This window comes from Micromys minutus (assembly GCF_963924665.1).
Source record: "Micromys minutus genome assembly, chromosome: 13".
In the NCBI taxonomy this organism is placed as follows: Eukaryota; Metazoa; Chordata; class Mammalia; order Rodentia; family Muridae; genus Micromys; species Micromys minutus.
In genome coordinates, this window is record NC_137982.1 from 376967 (window position 1) to 401010 (window position 24044).

The window sequence follows — 24044 nt, forward strand, 5'->3', positions numbered from 1 at the left end:
GTGGGTCTCTCACTTCTGTGCCTGCTACTGTGACTCTTTTCCTCCTGAGTTGCCACGTCCAACTTCTATATGATACTTTTTGCTTCATCTTATGTTTTATTTTGTCTCTTAGAAGCCTGTTCTTTTGTAATGGGAGACAGAAAGGGAGTAGATATGGAAGGGTGGGGAGCTGTGGAGAAGTATAAAGAGGAGGAATTCTAATCAGGATATATTGTATAAGAAAACAATCTTTTTTTTTAATGGTTTAGATGACTTAGGACTTTTGTTCTTCATATAGTCAACTGAAAACACTAACACACAAACAACCAGAAAAGCTCAGCAAATATCTGAGATGTATAGTGCTGCCCTGGTTAAACTACAAAAACAGCCATGTGATCACAGTTTGGAGGTGGGGATGGGGTTGGGGATGGGGGTGAGTGTAACTGAGTTTTGTTTAATGGCATAACTGAAAAGTAATGAACCAACAATTTTTTCTACTTATGGCAAGAAAAATAAATAACGGACTTCTAGATCCTTCTCATAAAGCAGCTTTAAAAGGCAGTAGGTGGAGGTCACAGGTGTCCATAACAGATGACAAGTCACACACACCACCACAGGCTAAACAGACTCTGAAATCTCTACAGAACTGTCTTATTAGAAATACAAAGGCATAGATATAAACTGCACTGTGTTTAAAGAATGTCCACCATGTAAACACAGCCTGTCATGTCTCTTTTTATGGGAATCGCTCTGTATAGACCCAATGGCTCATGAGTCGCTGTTGACCTAACCAACAGCTGCAGAACCCAACAAACTCACAGCTGTCAATCCAGCATCTAGGGCCTCTCAACCTCCTTGTGATCTAATAATAAATAACCAGTTGGAACCAGCAGGAAAAAGTCCAAGGCAAGTCTTTTATTCCACCTAGAGAAAGGAGCAGCAAAGATGACAGGTTGAATTTATTAGAAAAGCAACAGGAAATCTTTCAACACACTTCCAGGTTGAGTAAGAATGAGGTGGCCCTTAACTGGTAGTCTCTTCAGCTCTGCAGAGCCCTGTCATTTAGCCATTATTTTTTGAAAAAGAAATATGTAATAAGAATGTACTTGGAAAAGTTTGTTAAGTTTCTGTAAGTCAATCCCAAGTTACTCTAAATGCTGCAAGTTGCTAACAGGCAGATCATGGTGGCTCGAGTTCACAGCTGATGCATGTCCAAAAAATTCTTCTTGAAGGCAGCCAACTTCTCAACATCTTCCGTTGTGATGGCATTACACAGAGAGGTGCAGATGTCGTCCACTGACCTGTGCCCCTTAAAGGAGATCATATTGAGTTCTACTGTTTTCAGCGATTTGGAAAAAAAAAAAATCGCTTTTTCAAAGCTTCATCGCCTTGGCTATTGCCAATGCAAAATAAAATATTTATCCTTCTTCTACTCTGGTGCTCCATTGGACATACATAAAATTCTTGAAAATTATCAGTAATTTCATAAATCATCTGGGATTTGATGGAGCTGAGCTTCTCCATGGCTGCAGCCCCACCATTGTTCTCGATCCATTCCAGGACAATGCCAATGACACAGATGCTGAAACATGGAGATATGTTATACAAAGAGTTGTTCCCAGCCTGTAATTTGTAGCCAAGTACTGATGGGCATGCTCTAAGGGTAAACACCAAGAGGTTATCACAGACAGTCACCACTGTTGCCCTAGCAGAATCAACATTCTTCTGAGCACCAGCAAAAATCACACCCAACTTGGAAACGTTCACTGGCCTGGATGAGAAGTTTGAGGACTTCCTGTGGGGTTGCAAACCCCTTCAGCGACTCCAGTTCTTTCTCTAACTCCTCCATTGGGAACCCTGTTCTCAGTCCAATGGTTAGCTGAGAGCATCCACCTCTGTATTTATGAAGGTCCAGCAGACCCTCTCAAGAGACAGCTATATCAGGAACCTATCAGCATGAACTTCTTGGCATCCACAATATTGTCTGGGTTTGGTGACTGAATATGGGATAGATCTCCAGGTTGGGGAGCCTCTGGCCTTTCCTTCAGTCTCTACTCCACACTTTGTCTCCATATTTCCTCCTGTGAATATTTTGCTCCCTCTTCTTTTGTTTTATTGGATGTTATATATTTACAATTTAAATATTATCCCCTTTACCCTCATACCCATCCCACCTCTCCCTCCCTGGCTTCCATGAAGGTGCTCTCTCTCCCAACCACTCTCTCCCATCTCAGTACCTTGGCATTCCCCTACATGAGAAAATGTGCCTTCACTGGTTTCATCTCTCATTGATGCCAGAAAATGCTATCCTCAGCTCCATATGCAACTGGAGCCATAGGTCTCTTAATGTGTACTCATTGGTTCTGTTTTGGTCCCTGGGAACACTGAAGGGTTTAGTTGGTTGATAATGTTGTTCTTTCTATAGGGTTGCACACCCTTTCAGCTCCTTCAGTCTTTTATCTGAATTCTTCATTGAGGTCCCTGTGTTCAGTCCAATGGTTAGCTACAAGCAAACTCAACTGTATGTTTATGACTCTGGTAGAGCTTCTGAGGAGGCATCCATATCTGGCTCCTGCTACTAAGGACTTTTGGGCATCAGCAATAGTGCTTGGGTTAGGAGGCTATATATGGGATGGATCCCCTAAGTGAGGCAGTCTCTGAATGATCTTTTCTTTACTCCCTGCTCCTATATTTTTTTCTTATATTTCCTTCTGTGAGTGTTTTGTTCTCCCTTCTAAGAAAGACTGAAGCATCCACATTCTGGTCTTCCTTTTTATTCAGCTTCTAAGGTCTGTGAACTGTGTCTTGGGTATTCTGATCTTTTTGGAGCTAGTATCCTCTTATCAGTGAGTATATACCATGTGTCCTTTTCTGTGACTGGATCACCTCAATTAGAATAATAACTTTAGTTCCATCCATTTGCCTAGGAATTTAATAAAGTCATTGTTTTTAATAGCTGAGTAGTACTCCATTGTATAAATGTACCAAATTGTCTGTATCCATTCCTTTGTTGTAAGGACATCTGGATTTTTTCCAGCTTCTGGCAATTATAAATAAGGCTGCTATGAACACAGTGGAACGTGTGTCCTTGTTATATATATTTGAGCTTCTTTTGGGTATATGTCCAAGAGTGGTATAGCTGGGTCCTCAGGTATTTACTGTCTATTTTTCTGATGAACTGGCAGAATAATTTCCAGAGTGACTGTACCAGCTTGCAATCCCACCAACAGTGGAGAAGTGTTCTTCCTTCTTCACATCCTTGCCAGCATCTGCTCTCACCTGAGTTTTTTACTTTAACCATTCTGATTGGTATAAGATGGAATTTGATTTGCATTTCCCTGATGACTAAAGAGTTGAAGATTTTTTTAGGTGCTTCTTAGCCATTCAGTATTCTTTAGTTGAGAATTCTTTGAGTAGCTCTTTATGCCACTTTCAATAGGATTGTTTGATTCTCTGGAGTCTAACGTCTTGAGTTCTTTGTATATATTGGCTATTAGCTCTCTATCAGACGTAGGATTGGTAAATATCCTTTCCCAATCTGTTGGTTTCTGTTTTGTCTTATTCACAGAGTCCATTGCCTTACAGAAACTTTTCAATTTCATGAGGTCCCATTTGTTGATTCATGATCTTAGAGCATAAGCCATTGGTGTTCAGGAAAATTTCCCCTGTGCCTATGTGTTCTAAGTTCTTTCCCACTTTCTCTTCTAATCTTTTCAGTGTACCTGGTTTTATGTGAAGGTGTTTAATCCACTTGGACTTGAGCTATGTATGAGGAGATTAGAATGGATAAATTTGCATTCTTCTGCATGCTGACTGCCAGTTGAAACAGCCCCATTTGTTGAAGATGCTGTCCTTTTCCATTGAATGTTTTTAGGTCCTTTGTCAGAGATCAAGTGACCATAGGTGTGTGAGTTCATTTTTGAGTCTCCAATTCTGTTCCATTGATCTACCTGCCTGTCTCTGTACTAATACCATGAAGGATTTTTTGGGTTTTTTTTTGTTTGTTTGTTTGTTTTTGTTTTGTTTCATTTTGTTTTTAAATCAGGATAGATCTGTAATACACCTTGAGGTCAGGGATGGTGATTCACCCCAAAGTTTTTTTGTTTGTTTTTGTTTTTTGTTTTGTTTCTTTTTTTTTTTTTTTTTTTTTTTTTGAGAATAATTTTCACTATCCTGGGTTTTTTGTTATTCCAAATGAATTTGCAATTTTGTCTTTCTAACTATATGTATAATTGAGTTGGAATTTTTATGAGAATTGCCTTGAATCTACAGATTGCTTTCAGCAAGATGGCCATTTTTACTTATGTTGATCCTTTCTATCCATGGAAGATCTTTTAATCTTCTGAGATCTTCAATTTCCTTCTTAAAAGACTTGAAATTCTTGTCATACAGATCTTTCATTTACTTGGTTAGGGTCACACCAAGGTATTTTATATGATTTGTGACTAATGTGAAGGGTATCAATTCCCTAATTTCTTTCTCAGCCTGTATATCCTTTGAGTAGAGGAAGACTACTCATTTGTTTGAGTTAATTTTATATCCAGCCACTTTGCTGAAGTTGTTTTTCAGCTATAGGAGTTCTCTGGTGGAAATTTTGGGGTCACTTAATTATCATATCATTTGCAAATAGTTATATTTTTACTTTTTTCATTTCAATTTGTACCACTATGATTTCCTTTTGCTGTCTAATTGCTCTAGCTACAATTTCCAGGAAAATATTGAATAAGTAGGAGGAGAGTGGGCAGCATTGTCTAGTCCCTGATTTTAATATGATTGTTTCAAGTCTCTATTTATTTTGACATTGGCTACTGGTTTGCTGTATATTGCCTTTAGAATGTTTAGGTATGGATTTTGAATTGCTGATGATTCAAAGGCTTTTCTAATGAAGGGGTGTTGAATTTGTTAACTGCTTTCTCAGAATCTAATGAGATAATCATATGGTTCTTTTTTAGTTTGTTTATATGGTGGATTACATTGATGAATTTCCATATCTTGAACCATCCCTAAATCACTGGGGGAAAGCCCACTCTATCATTATGAATGATTATTTTGATGTGTTCTTGGATTCTGTCTGTAAGAAATTTATTGAGTATTTTTGCATCATTGATATCCATTAAGGAAGTTGGTCGGAAGGTCTCTTTTCTGTAGAGTCTTTGTGTGGTTAGTTATGAGCATAATTGTGGCTTTGAAGAAGGAATTTGGTAGTTTTTCTTCTGTTTCTATTTTGTGGAATATTTTGCAGAGTATTGGTATTAGGTCTTCCACAAAGGTCTGATGAAATTCTGCTTTAAACCCACTGGGTCCTGAGCTTTTCTTGGTTGAGAGGCTTTTGGTGATTGATTCTATTATTTAGGACTTATGGGACTGTTTGGATGGTTTATCTAATCCTGATTCAACTTTAGTACCTGGTATCTCTCTAGCAAATTGTCCATTTCCTGTAGATTTGCCAGTTTTGTTGAGTATAGGCTTTTGTAGTAGGTTATGCTGGTTTCTTGAATTTCTTCAGTTTCTGTTGTTATGTTTCCCCTTTCATTTCTGATTTTGTTAATTTGTATAGTCTCTATGCAACCACAAGTTAGTCTGGCTAAGGGTTTATCAATCTTGTTGGTTTTCTCAAAGAACCATCTACTGGTTTTGTTGATTCTTTGTAGAGTTCTTTTTGCTTCTATTTGGTTGATTTCAGCTCTAAGTTTGATTATTTCCTGTCATCTAAACCTCTTGGAGTTATCTGCTTCTTTTTGTTCTGGAGTTTTCAGATATGCTGTCAACTTGCTAGTGTATGTGCTCTCCCATTTCTTTTTGGAGGCACTCAGAGCTATGTGTTTTCCTCTTATCACTGCTTTCACTGTATCCCATAATTTGAGTATGTTGCACCTTCATTTTAATTTAATTCTAAAAAGTCTTTAACTTCTTTATTTATATGTTCCTTGACCAAATTGTCATTTAGTAGAGCATTGTTCAGTTTTCATTTGTATGTGGGCTTTGTATGTTGTTTTTGTTGTTATTGAAGACCAGTCTTAGGCCATGGTAATCTGATAGGATGCATGGGGTTATTTCAATCTTTTTGTATGTGTTGAGTCCTGTTTTGTGACAGACTATATGGTCAATTTTGGAGAAGGTATCTTTAGGTCCTGAGAAGAAAGTACATTCTTTTGTTTTAGGATGAAATGATCTATAGCTGTCTGTTAAATCCATTTGGTTCATAACTTCTGTTAGTTTCGCTGTGTCTCTGTTGAGTTTCTGCTTCCATGATCTGTCCATTGAGAGCTGGGTGTTGAAGTCTCCCACAATTATTGTGTGTTATGCAATATATGCTTTGAACTTTATTAGAGGTTTTTTTTTTTTTTTTCTTTTTTTATGAATGTGGGTGCCCTTGTATTTGGAGCATAGATGGTCAGGATTGAAATTTTATCTCAATAGAATTTTTCTTAGATGAATAAAAAGTGTCCTTCCTTATATTTTTGATAACTTTGTGTTGATAATTTATTCTATATTAAAATTGCTACTCTAGTTTGTTTCTTGGGACCACATGCTTGAATTTTTATTTCCTATCCTTTTACTCTAATGTAGTGTCTGTCTTTCTCTCTGAGATGAGTATCCTGTATGCTGGAAAATGCTGGGTCCTGTGTATGTATCCAATCTGGTAGTCTATGTCTTTATATTGATTGATGTACATTGATGTTAAGAGATATTAAGAAATAATAATTGTTGTTTCCTGATATTTTTGTTAGAAGTATAAATTATGTTTGTGTACCTTTATCCTTTTGGGTTTGCTGCAAGAATATTTTTTTGCTTTTCCTTGGACTTAGCATTCTTTCTTGTGTTGAAATTTTTCATCTCTTATTCTTCTTAGTGCTGGATTTGTAGACAGATGTTGTGTTAAATTGTTCTTGTCCTGGAATATCTTGGTTTCTCCATCTATAGTAATTATGAGTTTTATTGGATTTTGTAACCTGGGCTAGCAATTGTGTTCTCTTAGTGTCTGCATGTTGTCTGTCCAGGATCTTTTAGCTTTCCTAGTCTCTGTTGAGAAGTCTGGTGTGAATCTAATAGGTCTGTCTTTATAAGTTACTTGTCCTTTTTTCCTTACTGCTTTTAGTATTATTTCTTTGTTTTGAACATTTGGTGTTTTGACTATTATGTGTTAGAAGAAATTTATTTTCTGGTCCAATCTATTTGAAGTTCTGTAGTCTTCCTCTTTATTCATGGCTACCTTTTATTTTATTTTAGATTAGAGAAGTTTTCTACTATAATTTTTTGAAGATACTTTTAATTGGGAGTCTTCACTCTCTTCTACACCTATTTTGGTCTTCTCATTGTGTCCTGGTTTTCCTGGATGTTTCAGGTTAGGATATTTTTGATTTTTGCATTTTATCTGACTGTTGTGTCAATGTTTGTTTTTTTTACAGAAAAAATTTAATATTCCATTTATTTGAATTGTCAGTTTAGTTTTGATTCCAAATCTATGCTAATATAATTATCTTCTTTCAATATCAGAAAAAAAGAATTTCACCCCTACTCAAAGGTTAGGATGTAATTATGTAATTCATGTTATATAGCCAAATTAACATTTTAATGCACAATAAATCTCTTAATATTTAGACTACCTTCAAAAACAGAACTGAACTCACAGCAGCATACAGTACATCAAATGACGTACCAGTAACACAAAATGTTTTTATTTATGTATCACTGTTTCATTAAATATTACTTATGTACTTATTAAAAATGTTTACAATTTAAAATGTGACACAATAAGATCTCTATAAACATATTCCTTCCTCAATATATTTTCTACTTGTTTCACACTCAACTTAATCTACAAAGTCATAAATAAAATTACCTATTTTGTGTTCTAGATGTACAGACAAATTTTGAAATTTAAGAAAGTACTTTTTGATTCTAAAAATATTGCACAATATACGCATATCACTAATCAAATGATTCTTACATGTTCTTATTGTCTCCCAACTTGAAAGAGATGCCTGTAATAGACCTTTTAGTTTACTTAGTAAAGATGCCATACACTGAGATTTTGTAATAGGAACAGAACCAATACCATCATAACATTTTTTAATTTATCTTTGCCCATTATTTTGATGAGATAGAGTTTTAATGGTCAAAATAATCACAGAAAAATTTCTGCAAATAATACTTAAATTCACTGGTATATATTTCATTAGTTTTTGTTGAGCAACTGAAATCCTACTTCTTCAGAAAATATGAATTAATCTGTTGAAATATAACACCTATGCAGTGAGTTATAGCCACTCAAGATTCACTAGTAAGCTTGTTTTTATGCAATAAAATTAAGAAGGAATTTTTCATGCTTACTGTTTTCACTTTATGAATTTTTTGCTCACCTTTATTTGGGTATAGCATTCACAAAGAGAAGTATTGTTAGCTGTTCTTATTATATTTTAAGTGGTTCAAACTACAAATGATTCTAGGTCAAGCCTTGGCATTCCTTTTCAAAATCCAAGTTTCTAAAATTTCTAAGTTTTAGGCAATATAAAAATTATCTTCTTCTGCTTACTGACAGGAGCCTGATATGGATGCCCCTGCAAATGCTCTGCTAGAGTCATACAGATACCGATGAGGATGCTTGCTGCTAACCATCAGACCGAGCACAGGGACCCATTGAACAAGCCACAGAAAGGACTGAAGGAGCTGAAAGAGTCTGCAACCCATAGGAAGAACAATATCAACCAACCAAAGCCCCAGAGACCTCAACTAATGAGTACGAAAGGAGAGATCTATGGATAGAGCTGCACATGCAGCAGAGGATGGCACTGTCTGGCATCAGTGAGAGAAGACGTCTCTGGTCCAGTGTAGAATGCCAGGCTAATGAGGTGGGAGTGGGTGGCAGGGAGTGGGAGCACCCCATGGAAGCCAGGGGTGATGGGAGGAAAAGTGACAACAGTTAAAATGCAAACACAGAGAACATCCAACAAAAAATGATAATAAAAAGAAAAAATTATCTTCTTTAAACCTTTAACTGTCAAAAACTGAATAAAGAACTAAATATTCTGTTAAGGAGATGATCAGAGGTCATGTTTGTTAATCCTATTTTTAAAAACAAGCTGTGAAACACAGAAAACAAACTTCACAAATGGCAGGTAGCTCAAATCCCATTGCTCTGCAGCTCAATGGAACATAAAGCCCCAGGTTTTATGCTTAAACAGTTCAAAATTCAGGTTTATAATGGGAATGTCAACAAGTCTTAACTGATGCCCATCCTGTGCTGTGACCCTGTGTCACCAGGCACAGCGGCTGTGCATGTCTGATAGATGCTGATGTCTGATAGATACTGTCTAGAAAACCCTGGCTACCACAGCCATAAATAAGAAATATGTGAATAAGAGCGCAACAGCACCATGAAGTTGGGGTCATTAAGAAGACATGTTGTAAACACACGTGATGTAAACACACGTGCTTGTTCTTTCTCAAGCATTTCTCACTGACTCACTCAGCAGTGGTTTTATAATTCTTTTAAAAAGAAAACATTTTCTACAAAGCATGCATCATTGTCATTTCGGGTCTTCAAATTTTCTGCCAAGCTTGGCATATCTCATCAGGAAAACTCTGAAAGTCAGCTTGTGTTTTCAGCAGCCTGGGGTACCTCCATGCCCTTGTTCACAAAGCCGTACACAAATAGACAGTGTTTCCGTATCTGAACCAGTATTCATAATTCTTGAAATATCAAGCAGAACTGTAGTTATTTGCAGAGACTACTTACATCTGCTCCCATGTTGGCTTCCAGCTCCTTCCCCTTCTACCTCATCCTCCTGTTCAACTGTGATTCTCCTTGTACCAATGTTTTCTATGGTGTCTTGTGCCCCTGAGATTCTCTCTTCCATCTCTTGGATTCTGTTGCTGATGCTGTGTCTTGGATTCTGTTGCTGATGCTGTGTCTGTGACTCCTGATCTCTTTCCTAGGTTTTCTATCTCCAGGGTTGTCTTTTGTTGTGATTACTTTATTGTTTCTATTTCTGTGTTTAGAGCCTGGATGGCTTTGTTTAACTCCTTTACTTGTGTTTTCCTGTAGCTCTTTAAGATACTTTTGCTTGCTCTTTAAGGGCTTATACTTGTTTACCTGTGCTCTCCTGTTTCTCCTGTATTTCTTGTTATTCATGTGCTTCTTAAGGGCCTCCATCATCAACATGAGGTATGATTTTAGTCCAAATCTTATTTTTCTGGTGTGTTGGGATAGCCACTATTTGCTGTGGTGGGAGAACTAGGTTCTGATGTTGCCAGGTTGTCTTGGTTTCTGTTACTTAGATTCTTGAGCTTGTCTCTCATTATCTGTGATGTTATCAGATCTTGTTGTCTCTGACTGTAGCTTGTATCACCTGTGGGCCTATGAGCCCTTGAGCTCTGGATGGAGATTGCTTCTGGGTGTTCAGCTTTCTGTGGGTAGGCTGTGAGTTTTGGTGCTGGTGAGCTGGCTCTGGCTCTGGGCACAGGTGGAGGCTGGAACAGTCCATTCCCAGGCAGCACAGTGATACCTGCACCCAGAGAGTTCCCGGTGGTCTTTCCCCAGATAGTCCATGGAGACAAAGTAGGGACTCACCAGTGGATTCAGAAGGTAGTGCATTCCTGAGGATCCTCTGGGTGCTCAGCAATCTTTGGGTGGGCCGAGAGTCCAGTCAGTGCTTATAACCACTAAGCTCTCTGGCCCCAAATAATTTTATTATTTATTTATTTAATATATATGGTTTTTCTGTCTTCCTGTGTACCAGAAGAGGGCATTGGATCTTGTTCCCCCATCTACACTTTGGCCTTCCTTCTTTTTGAGCTGCATGTGGCCTGTGGATTGTATCTTGGGTGTTCTTAGTAGTGGGGTTAATATACATTTATCAGTGAGTGCATACCATGTGTGTTCTTTTGTGACTGGGTTACCTCACTCATATTGTCTAGTTCTATCCATTTACCTAAGAATTTCACAAAGACATTGTTTTTAATACCTGAATGTTACTTCATTGTATAAATAGACCACATTTTCTCTATCCATTCCTCTGTTGAAGGACATCTGAACTTTTTCCAATTTCTGGCTTTTATAAATAAGGCTGCTATGAACACAGTGAAGCATGTGTCCTTGTTATGTGCTGGAGCATCTTATGTGTATATGCCCAACCAACCAGACCACCCAGAGCTCCCAGACACTAAACCACTAACCAAAGAATATGCATGGAGGGACCCATTGTTCTAGTCACATATATAGCACAGGATGGCCTTATTAGGCATCCGTGAAGGCTTGATGCCCTAGTGTAGGGGAATGCCAGGACAGGGAGTCAGGAGATAGTGGATGGGTGGGTGGGTAAATGAGTGGGGGGAACACTCTCATAGAGTCAGGGGGAGGGAGGAAGGAATAGGGGAATTCAGGAGGAGAAACCAAGAAAGGAGATAACATTTGAAATGTAAGTAAATATTCAATTTTTAAAAAGGAAAAAGGAAAAAGAAGTTTGATGATATGTCATAAACCATACTGCTCCCTTGATATCAGGTATAAAGTCAAACTCTACCCTATGCACAGTCTTATTTGCACAGAAGTCCACCCAGGAGGGATTCAGGTTGAGTTTCCAGGTGCTTGAGACTGGAATTTTTTCTGTAACTTCCAAGTTTAGTATGGACAATGTTTACAATCCCAAACTTCATGGCTTTTTTCAGAGCCTTAGATAACCAAGCTCCAGTCACCACATAGATAGCACACCTTCCAGCTTTCAGGAAAATCAGATGCTTCAACACATATCAAGGACACATGCTTCACCATGGTCACAGCAGCTTTATTTATAATAACCAGAAGCTGGAAAGAACCCAGATGTCCTTCAACAGAGGAGTGGATACAGACAATGCTGTATATTTACACAATGAAGAAACTACTCAGCTACTAAAAACAATGACCTCATGAAATTCCTAGGTAAATGAATGGAACTAAAATCTATTATCATCCTGAATGAAGTAACCCAATCACAAAACAACACATGGTATGCACTCACTGATAAGCAGATACTAGCCCAAAAGGCTCAGAATACTCAAAAAACAATTCACAGACCTTATAGAGCTGAAAAAGAAGGAAAGCCAGAATGTGGATGCATCAGTCCTTCTTTGAAAGGAGAACAAAACACTCCCAGAAATACAAGGACAAATAGAGGAGCAAGAATTAAAGAAAAGATCATTCATAGACTGTCTCACCTGGGGATCCATCACATATAAAGCCACTAAACCCACACGCTATTGCCTATGCCAAGAAGTGCTTAGCTTACTGGTAATAACTTTATATGGATGCCTCCACAGAGACTCTTCCAGAGCCATACAGATACAGGTGAGGTTGCTTGCAGCTAACCATTGGACTGAGCACAGGGACCCCAATGAAAAAGCCAGAGAAAAGACTGAAGGAGCTGAAAGGGTTTGTAACCCCATGAGAAGAACAACAACATTAACCAACAAAACCCCCCACAGCTCCCAGGGTCTAAAACACCAATCAATGAGCACACATGGAGAGACCCACGGTTCAAGGTGCATATGCAGCAGAGGATGGCATTGTCTCGCATCAATGGAAAGTGAGGCCTTTAGTCCAGTGATGCTTGTTTTCCCAGTGTAGGGGAATGTCCAGGCCCTAAGGTGGGAGAGGGTGGTTAAGAGAGGGAGCTCCTTCAAAGAAGCAAGGATAGGGGGAGGGGAAGGGGAATGTGATGAAAGGGGACACATTCAATGCTTCTCGGCCATTTCAATAAAAGGGAAAGGAAAAAAGCTAGCTTGCATAAAAGTCATATGCATCTTATACATGTTTAAGACAAGCTTGGAACTGAAATTCATTTGACTTATACAATCAAAGCAGAGATTTGTCTCCTCTGATGTCTCCAAGCTTATCTCTTTCACTAAACAATGGTGTTTGAGAAAACGATACCTGATAAATTATTTTATCCTTATTATCACTTGCCCACATCTGTGGCTGGGATGGGTAGTCAATTAATACAATAACTAATGACTGTCTGCACATAATCTCACTTCTATTTAACTTGTAGGATATTTTCTTGTTTAGAGGCTTTGCCCTGACTGATACCTGTATTTTACCTGCTGGTGGTTCCATTGTGTGTTTCTTACTTTCTATGCAACGACCTCTTTACCTACTGTTATTCTTTCCCAAGATCTCTCTGGGCCACACCCTCTCCTGGCAAGGCAGAGTTCAAGAGCAGCCTCGCTCTACTGAGTCCTCCACCACTTTGTCCCTTCTCTGACCAGTTAGCATTTACTAAGCACTGGGATAAGCAAATGATGTTTTAAAAAAGAAAAGAGAAGTAAAAGAAGAGTAAGGGGCTGACAAGAAGAACTGATGTCTAATTAAAAAGAGAGAGAGAGAAATCCTAACTTTCCTCAAGGGACTAGAAAAGGAAAGTTAACTTTAAAAAAGAAAACAGTTTTATTATATATATATATATATATACACATGCATATACATAATCGAATCCAGCAGAAAGAAGTAACTGATATGCGACCATGTTGTCTTCTGCAATTTGATGACATTTTCTGCTAGGATAGATCCAAATAATGTCTAGCTCAGCCCCAGGCATGTACAAAACAGTCCTTCTTCCTGAGACACTAAAAGAGCATGAAATTCTTTAATAGTAATTGCAATATGGAAAACCATCGAGGAATGTCTCAGGAAGCTGAGCTCTGGGCATGCGGGACCCTTCACCCACAAACCTGAATACAGGAGAAAATGTTTGGAAGCAATGGAAGTGTGTTTCCTAAAGAGATAATAAAAATAATGAATAATACTCAATCTACTTCTGACTATACAGGTACATTAGTGTATTTGTACATTAAAGAAATCTTAGATGAACATAGGGTTAAATTGGCTGTAAGGCCTAGCAAAATAACCAAATTAAAAAAAAAAAAAAAAGAAAAATGAATGGACAGAATCTAAGTAGAAGAGAGGAACATCAGTTGATCATAAGGGCCTGTTTTCAAAACTTATATTCTTGGGCTAGATGGCTTATAAATGAAAAAAAAGAGAGAGACTTGAATTATTCACCATTTCAGAAATTTACAGCACATTCGGGAGTAAATAAAAGACACCTGGAGCTATGAACCTGCTTTACAGAGAAAAGCAATGCAGGCTTTGTTTGCTGTTTGTCTTACTTAGAAATGGTTTATTTAGGCAACTTACTATTGACATTCTGGGAGTTAAAACATATTAACACCTGAAGATGTTCACATTTTAATAAGGCCTGAGCAAAAAAATGGCAATAAATATCTTTATTAAAAAGTTTATACTTTTTCCCATGAAAAAATGGAGAACCACTAAACAGCTGTATTTGAATATATCAAACTTTTCTAGTCTTTCCTTTCTTTTTGGTGACTAGCAGAACAAATGAATAATTTTAGAGTCTGGGCATCTTATGGTGATTTTAAACTGATTTTCTCTCTTAAGCATTTTGTGGAATTTGAGCCGTTAGTAAAAACCGAATATGCATCAGCATAAAACAACGTATTACAAAGAACATCTTTTCAAATTACTGTGCTTACAAAGATTTAATAACATTTTATTATGATCAGTGGTAACCCTAGGCTGCTTGCATTACAGTTTTATTTCCTTACCTATAAATTAAAATATTTCTACAGAAGATTAAATCATTCTTTACTTAAGTTTATTATTTTAAAAGATTAACTTCGTTTATTAATTTTATATATTAACTCTTAAGTGTTAATTTATATATCAACTGTTTTAGGTCATTATATGCCCAGAAGTTTAGTTAAACAGTACTGTAAATGTATCTTCAAAAGTGTTTCTAGATAGAGTAAATAAACAAATTATGTAAACCATATGGAAAACTGAAATAGAAGACTATAAACTGTTTTATTCAGGCTCTAAAACTTAGTTTAATATTCTGTGATGATATATAGAATTTAGGCAGTTATACAAATCTAAATGCGTCCAAAGTCCAAGGTTTTCCTTGGGACTCCAAATAGCCAGCCTTTGTACTAAAATGTGGAATCACAAACTCCCTTGCATCTCGAGCCTGTAGACTATTGATCCTTGGGTTTCTCAGACATCATCATCATGAGACTAGACCTGTTACTACTTTGCATATGACTTCAGTCACAAAACTTGGAATTTGTGTCTTACTGAACACTGCAAATGCTGTGCAGCAGCACATAGATCAGATCAGAAGTTCTGGTAGAAGAACTGACTTACTCTAAAGTTAGCTTTCCTGTAACAATCAATAACTACACTTCCACAAAGCTCCTTAGGGTTCATCCTCTGTAGCTGATCCACCCTGCTGCTGCAGAGCCATATAACATCCTCAAGTGTCTCTCTTTATTTGATCAACCATATAACTCAGGTTACCAACATGAACCCTGTGTGTGCATGTGCCAGCACAGGCCAGGAGAACACACTGGATGGATCTGAGCTGGAGTTAGGGTCAGGTAAGCCCTCTGATATGGGTACATGAAACCAAACGCCATACCTCCGCAAGAACAGGAAATGCTCTTAAGCCACTGAGCAATCTTCCCACCCTAATATTTGTTCTATTAGTATACCCAATAGTATTGTCCTATTAGAAAAGGTCATTTAGAACCCCATTCTCCAATTAATAAACTATATCTCAACAGATGCAAGGACCTGAAAATTACTAATATTTATTTTAGAAAAATTTCAATACGACATCATGATTCATGTGTGTGTGTGTGTGTGTGTGTGTGTGTGTGTGTGTGTGTGTGTAGGTAGGTAGCATATATGTATATTAATTTATATTTGTATACATTATATGTATACATATATGTGTGTGGATATTATGTATATATTATATGTATACATGTATATGTGTGTGTATCAGACCATTGGTTTATTCTTACTAATTCTATAGCTATGGCTATACTTTATTATTTCATGTGTTTCATCTGTATGTATATGTATGTATGTATCCATTCAATATGTATGTGCCACATCCTCAGAGGCCAGAAGAGGACATTGGATCCCCTGATACTGGAGTTACCAGTGAGCTTCCATGTAGGAGGTGGACATCCAGCTCAGGACCTCTGGAAAAGCAGCAGTGGCTTCTAACCAGGAAGAAATTAGCCCATCACAAATATAGTTGTTTAATTTACAAATGATTTCTTCACTTTGTCCATTATTCATTTTTCAGTTTGAAGCCTTATTAGATTAGCTTAAGGAAACCTGCTTGCTTGGCTTTTAAAACATTGGCTCCAATGTCGTGTGCACTTGTGTTCCATTCTCCCAATGTGTAAAATGCTTGCAGATAGTCCTAAATTTCATAGACTAATCACCAATGTCTATATCTCTTTCAGAAAACTGCTAGTTTGTTATATATTAACAATTCAAAATAGAACTGTCTTAAGTTATATACAATTAAAACCTTGCCCAAAGGTAGAATGAATGTCTAGAAGCCCATAGGAGGAGAAAAATATATAATTTACATGTATTACATTTTTAAAAACTTAAGTTAAAAAATTAATGTCTTCAACAGAAGCAAATATATTGACATCCATGTAAATGAAGATAGGCTTACCTCTTTCCTAAAACAATACTCAAAAACCCATAAAACTTTAGACTATAAGCAACTCTAATAGCCCAAACTTTCAAGATATTAGTGCCCAAGCCCTTTTCTAATACATGTGAACAGGTTGGGTTTTCCCCCTCTCTTCATGCTAGCATTGAAGCAACAGATAATTTACCTCCCTGGATACTTACTTCCACTTTCAAGCAGGTTTAGTTATTAGTAAATTCTTACAGTGAAATCACTTTCTTGGGCTTTTGGTTTCTAGGAACAAATATTTTTCAGATTTTTACTCAACAAGAAATATTTGAAAGTAACAATAAATACAATCAATTTATTTTTTCTTGTTTCTCATCCTTAAATTCTGTTTATCATCATTTTCAATTTATTGACATAAATAGTAAAACATTAATCTTTGCTATCTGCAGTCTTCCGGTGAGGTAAGAGATGAAAGTAATAAACCAATGTTACAAACAATTTATCAATAAACTTGTTTTTAAAATTGTTATGTAAAAGTAAAATTTAGCTAAAGGAGCATGCCTCTGCCAGTCAGTTCAAGAGGCCACAACCTAGGCTGACAGCCCCTAGTTAAGTCCTGTGCTTCTGAAATCAGTCTGGCGATACCTCAGAAAATTGGATATAGTACTACCTGAAGACCCAGCTATTCCACTTCTGGGCATATACCCCAGAGACACTTTAATACACAACAAAGATATATGCACCACAATGTTCATTGCAGTTCTATTTATAATAGCCAGAAGCTGGAAAGAACCCAGATGTCCTTCTGAAGATGAATGGATACAAAAATTGTGGTACATTTACACAATGGAATACTACTCAGCCACCAGAAACAATGACTTAACCAAATTCTTAAGAAAATGGCTGTATCTAGAGAATATCATCCTGAGTGAGATAACCCAGTCACAAAAGAACAGACATAATATGCAGTCACTGATATTGGGATGCTAACCCCAGAGGCTTGCACTCCCCCAGAAACAACTCACAGACTGTATGAAGTCCAAGAAATAAAGAAAACAAATATATATATATATATATATTTACAAAACAAGAAGACTTTGACTATTTCCATGTTGCGTTTTGTTTTGCATGTACTTTACGCTCATGGTAAATATTAGGATTTCAATGCATACTGTCAAGCCCTTGAAAAAATCAAGTACTGACTAAAAAATATATTCACATAGTTTTATGTAAATATTATTTTAATATCTGAAAAAACAGTACTGACAAAAATGTATAATTTTAAGCAAAAAAATGTTTAAAATCTGTACATTTATCTTTGTTTTGTGAAATAAAGTCGTTTAAAAAAATAAAATAAAACAAAAAAAAAGAAAAGAAAAAGAAGAATTACAGCAGGGAGGCAGGATGGCACTAGTTAACAGTCATTCAAGAAAAGCAGCCCTGATCTGTCAGTATTATTAACTTGTAATTCTACCCATTTATTCAAACAGCTAAACTTTGGAGCTTCTGTCTCTGTAAAACAATTGCCCAAAGTTTAACTTAGCACCAGGACCCTGTACAATCTAAGTGGTGTTTCTGTTCAGGAACAGTCAGGGACAGTCTGCCTTTTCTGCACTCCTTAGAACAGATCACACACTAGTATTGCTGGAGAGACATTGTACTATCATTACACCATTTTCTAAGTTCAACCAACACTCAGCCCATATAGTAACCAGCCTAATTATATTCGTTTTGCTGTTATTCTAGTTTAACAGATATGCCAGCCCATTTGCTTACTTAACAACTAATAAGCTCCTATGTTCTCCTAACATTTATTTGAGAAAGGAGATGAAATAGAAAAGCTACTAAGATCATATTTTTCTTATTCAACTTTCTTTAAACTTATTTTATTGTATGTGCACTGGTTGGTGTTTTGCCTGAATGTATGTTTGTATGTGTCAGAGCCCCAGAACTGGAGTTACAAACAGCTGTGATCTGCCACTGGGTGGTACAAATTGAACCCCAGTCCTCTGGAAGAGCAAGTAGTGGATTCTCTTAACCACTGGGACATTTCTCTAACTACAAATGTTTTCAAATATTTGCTCATTACTAAATCATTTATTTTATTTCATGAGGTTAATAATTTTTACATCCATTTTGTACACTTAGTTGGATCCCAGGTTTTATTCTACCTAATAATGTTCAAGTTATTTGTAAAGTAAGGATGAATTACATTTTTGTTCTATTTCTTATCTTCTGTAGAATTGCTGGTTTTGTATAAACAACAAATGTGGTGTTGTATAACAAAAATTGCCTAATCCAAGTGCCCTTGACTGATAGCAGTAAAATAATTACCAAAAAAATTATGAGTGGGTTCCTACCACTAAACATAAAATCATGGGAATGCAAATAAAAAGCTGGATAGAATTAGATTGTTGGATTTGTTCCGTTTAATTTTTGTAATACTTTCTGATACCTGAGTATAATAACTGAAAAACATAAATGTCACAGATGCAAAGCTCACAGACAGGAGAGCGCATTGCCAATAACTTTTTTATGCAGCATAAGTGGCAAATTAGTAGCACTGTGAATTATTAGCATTTCTGCTTACCAAAAACACTAGGATTTATTGTTTGCATAAACCATCTAGCATGAAATGACACTTATAAAAATTAACTGATAGTTGGTAGTAAACACCTACCAAGCTTAATTTTAATTTAAGGATGCATTAATATTGAAAAATGGACCAAAAACCAAATTTTATCAGATTTAGAATAAACACAATGTTACTATTACTAAATAAATAAATAAATAAATAAATAAATAAATAGCAATTCCTAAGTCAGTATTCCATGACTATAAAACCCTGAAAAACAGAAACAAAACAAAGACCAACAAAAACATTATTGACTGCTCACTACTTCTTATTAAAGAATAAATACATAAAGCTCAGCTGGGTTCTGTAAACACTGGACTCTAAGGCCTTGTCCACAATTTGTCTTCTTTCTAATTTGCTTGTTTATAATCACATAATATTTGTTGCATATATTTCCCCATCACTATAACACGATTTGTAGATTGGTGCTACACATATGAAAAATTACTTAAAACCTACCCAATGGAGTTTTCCATTGACTTCCTTTCTTTTGAACTGTATTGAGTTCTAATAATTACTTAGATTATGAATAAAAGTGTCATGAGATTTGTTTTAAAATCTCATTATATACATATATTTGATATAAACACTAGTTTCTAAAATGAACTCTACACATGAAACTTTCTTCTCATATTTCTGAAAATAAATAGCCAAAGAATTAAGCACTAAGCAGTATACAGCAGTATTGCTAAACTTTCTTCCCACAGGAAGATGAATCTGATGTCCATCCCTTCTCCTAACGAAGATATTGAGCTTCTTACCGAGCACAAGTGAACACTATTCCACTGGCCACACCTGGAAAGCCTCCATTAGCCGGATTAAGTGCTACCCAGAGCCACCTAGATGGACCCTTGTCTAGTTTTCTGCTTGGAATATATATGAATATTTACAGTCTATATATGAATATATAGATTATACACATATTCTAATCCTATCTGTGGTTTATGTACAAAGCTGCTTATTGGCAAAGAGCAGTTTATACAGGGGGTAATGGGTAATAAACAAGGCCAGCTAGAATGAATTTGGTAAGAGGATGGGGGAGAGGAGAATGACCCTGGAGGGCAGTTGATGGGTTCTGAGAACACTCATGAAAAGTAGCAATTCACGTATGGAAATTTTTAGTTTGTTTTCTTTGTGTATGTGTTTCTTAATTGTGCTGAGAGGAATGGTTCACTGCTATGAATGGAAAGAGCATGTTTACCAGAGATATAAGCTGAAGTTGTCTGTGCATCAAAGAGTAAGAATGTCTAGACAGTGAACCCACGGTCCAGTGAGTGAGTGTGGTGAGATCTATGGTGGGAACTGAGGACAGAGTACAGAAAAAGACTAACAGCCTTGGAAGAGATTAGAGCTCAGAGACTGATTTGGAAGGACAGTGCTCAGGGATGATATAAACCTCTTAATCTAAGATGGTAAAATATAAGAGGCACTGCTTCTCAAAGGCTGTATGACTCGTCAATGGCTGGTGCTGGCCTCCACTTTGTCAGATAAGCATTACCGAAGGACGTGAGATGCCATTCATTCATAACAAGGACACCTGCTCCACACAGGTTTTTGTTGTTGTTGTTGTTGTTGTTGTTTGTTTTTGTAAAGATTCATTTATTTACTTCATGTAAGTAGACTGTAGATGTCCTCAGACACACCAGAAGAGGGCATCTGATCCCACTACAGACGGTTTTGAGCTACCATGTGGTTGCTGGGAAGTCCACAGTTGTTAAATGTACTACTTAATTATTTCATTTGCTTAATGAAAGCTACGTATATAATTTTAACTTTTCTTCAAGTTCTTCTTATGTTTCTGACCAGTTTCTTAGGAAAAATGACCTAAGGAGATTCTATAGTCATTCCTAGACAGAGCCTGGTATCAGCAGAGCCTGGTTCAGCCTCCAGCAGAAGGACTTTATGTATTCTCCCTTTTATTTTGATGAATCCTATTAGCACCTAGGTGCATCTTCATGTAAAGAATTGTGTTCAGGCCAAATACTGTTTATAAGATAGCCCATGAGAATGTGGATACCTTGCTAGGGCCATTTCAGCCTTTACCACCAGCACTCAGGAGACAGAGATAGGAAGATTTCTGAGCTCAAGGCCAGACTGGTCTACAAAGCAAGTTTCAGGACAGTCAGAAATATACAAAGAATGTGTGTGTGTGTGTGTGTGTGTGTGTGTGTGTGTGTGTGTGTGTGTGTGTGTGTACATACATTTGGATTAGAAATTCAATTACTTTAATACTAAAAGACAAGTAACTAAGCCATAATAAGAATTCTTTTTTATTACTGTTGCTTGTATGTTTTTTTATACACCCGAAGAACATGTGACACTATGAAGTCATAGTCCTGATGCTAGGAAGCCATCTATAATTCATGTGCAACATACTGAAAATGACTCTATTAAGTGGATTAGGAGGATATTCTTTGGGGTAATTCAGCACAATCAACAGTGACCTTGATTTGTCTTTGTTGTTCTCACTCTCTGTGATTAAAGATTACAGAGTAAATAGATTTTTAAGATTAGCCTTATTACGTTGTAACACATTGAATTTTATATGAAAAAGGAATATATATTCCACCATAAACTGGCTATTCATTTTTACCAACAGGCTCTTGATTTCCTTTGCATAAATATGGGCTACAATACACTCCATTTATACGGCACTGAACAAATTATAATTAACAAGCTCAGAATACTAAGTAACAAGTAGCAGTATAGTTTCCACTTAGTAAACTATAATCATAACTAGGTCAGCATGTTGTATAATAATATATTGAGTCAAAGATGACTAATGCCTTCATATGAAACAAAAACTAACCCTTGAAAAGAAACATGTTCTTTAGTGTTTCAGGAGGAACAGCATTTATTCAGTGCTTTATAAATGCCTTTTTATTCGTGTAGATAAGACTTAGTGTTTCCATTTTACTGATGAGAAAAATCTCAGTTTATGCATCAGTCAAAGTTACACAGTTCATTAGGGGTAATTACAAAACATACATATATCAACCTGGTTGTCCAGAGTTAATATTATTCTTCTGGAATTAAAAGCTCTTAAAAATAATAAGGCAAAGTGATATTAATAAAACACAATTAATAAACACAAAAAATTGGCTGATTAAAACTAATCTTAGAATTTATTCAGGAGAAGGAAGCAATGCAGTCAACTCATTCCAGAGACAGGGCTGCAATGATATAAATTAACTGTGACACTGATTTTTGCCCATATTGAGATTTTTTAATGAGGGGAGCTGTGTATCAATTTACATTCTAGTGAAAGCTTCCTTTCCTCACATGGACTGCTAAAGTAATAATCTAAAGTTTCCCTGGTTTTTTACTTATAAAAAAAAAAGAATTAAAATAAAACTCATTTCTTACCTATCCCACAAATTATAATGAAGTCTCATGTCCCAAAGCCTATAAATTTATTGAGAGCAATGAACTTGAGTTGAATAATGTTGCTAGTATTTGTAACTTGATATTTTACAAAAGCGAAATGGCTTTCTAGAGCATAAACAATATGGCTATCAAATATTATGATGTCTATAGCAGAATATAAATTTTATATGTATTATTCATACCTGCACCTCCGCCTACACTCAGAATCTTAATTTCTGCTTTTGTCTTTCCAATCCTGAAAAGCAAGCAAACACACAAAATTATACAATTTAAGGAAAGTATGAAAGGTGTTTGACAATTCTTCCTGTTAAGTCTATTGATAAGCAAAAGGTAATCAATGAATGGATAAAAGGCCAACAAGAAAGCAATGTAATATCTTTGGCTCTTTATTTCTGTTACTCTTCCTAGAGTGCCTAAAAACACAGGGGAAGGGCCAACTTGAAAGTGGAAACATGTCTCTGGCGGGCCCTGTCCTTCTCCCCATTCCCTCTGTCTCATTAGAAAGCATCATTTTACATCTCTAAAGCTAGCCACCAAGGTCTGTTCCCTTATTTAGCCACTTCCAACTTCCGAGGCTGACTACCAAGGCCCAGCTAAAAATGTTTTAAAGTCCAGCAATCAAAAACCCCCTTTGGTTCACCTAATTAACATACTGAATCAAAATATAACGCCACCTTCCAGCCCATTCTAACACAGGCCTCTCATTTTCTTCTCCTTAAAAATTACACCTATAAAATCATTTGCTACTGCTTTTAGCCAGAAAGTCATCACTCTAACTTTCATTCCGAGTTTAATAAAGGATTTCACTGTAAAACCAGGTGTTTGGGAGTGGATTGTGCTTAATTGTAGTTGGGGGGGGGATCCCCAATATGCAGAGGTTCTCTATCAAAAGGCTCCATTCTTTTTTTGAATTTGGAGACATAGAAGCACCACTGTATCTGGCATGTAAAAAGTGACTTTTCTTTGGAGACTAGAAAATGCATAAAGAATGCATAGTTCTGACAATCTCTGTTGATAATTTACACTGACAATATAGAACCTGGGCTGAGCAAGGACTTTGTGGTTTATGCTACTTCTGTGATGTCTTTTTCTTTCTTTCTGCCTTCCTTTCAATAAACAAATATGTATTATGTGTTTACTGTATGCCTATCCTAGGAATTATATTTCAAAAAGTTAATAAGATAGTACTTTCAACTTAAAATCAAAGTGAATAACCAAAATCTCATGAGTTTTTTTTTTTTTTTTTTTTTTTTTTTTTTTTTTTTTTAACCAATTCTACAGCCAGAACATTCAGAAGTCAGGGAAGGGGTCACCATTGCCTTTACACACCTTCACCTTCCTTCCAAACTGTAACATTGAAAAAAAATCACAATCTGGCTAAGCTAAGGGACGGATATGTACTATCCAAACTGAAAGTATTAGAAAGTAACCCATAGCCTATTGAAAGGATGAGATAGACCTCATTTGTCTCCATTTAAGGACCATGCCTGATTTTGGAAAAACACGTGATAAGGCAGCAGCTACAGGAACAGATCATA

The 24044-nt window shown here is 36.4% G+C and overlaps 1 protein-coding gene and 1 pseudogene across 2 annotated transcripts in view; both read right to left on the reverse strand.

The window, feature by feature from the left end:
- Nucleotides 1–24044, reverse strand: part of HNMT (histamine N-methyltransferase) — a gene marked incomplete at both ends in the record, with an annotated part of 40870 nt that overhangs the window by 15047 nt on the left and 1779 nt on the right. The window contains one exon of the mRNA XM_080928144.1: nucleotides 22689–22741. Within this exon, the coding sequence (XP_080784270.1) occupies nucleotides 22689–22741 (53 nt within the window). The remainder of the gene's footprint in view (nucleotides 1–22688; nucleotides 22742–24044) is intronic.
- On the reverse strand, nucleotides 1175–15244 carry LOC308429328 (phosphoserine aminotransferase-like; annotated as a pseudogene). The gene is made up of 3 exons: nucleotides 15182–15244; nucleotides 11464–11718; nucleotides 1175–1774 (listed from the first exon to the last, which is right to left on the reverse strand). The product of its transcript is annotated as a phosphoserine aminotransferase-like (transcript).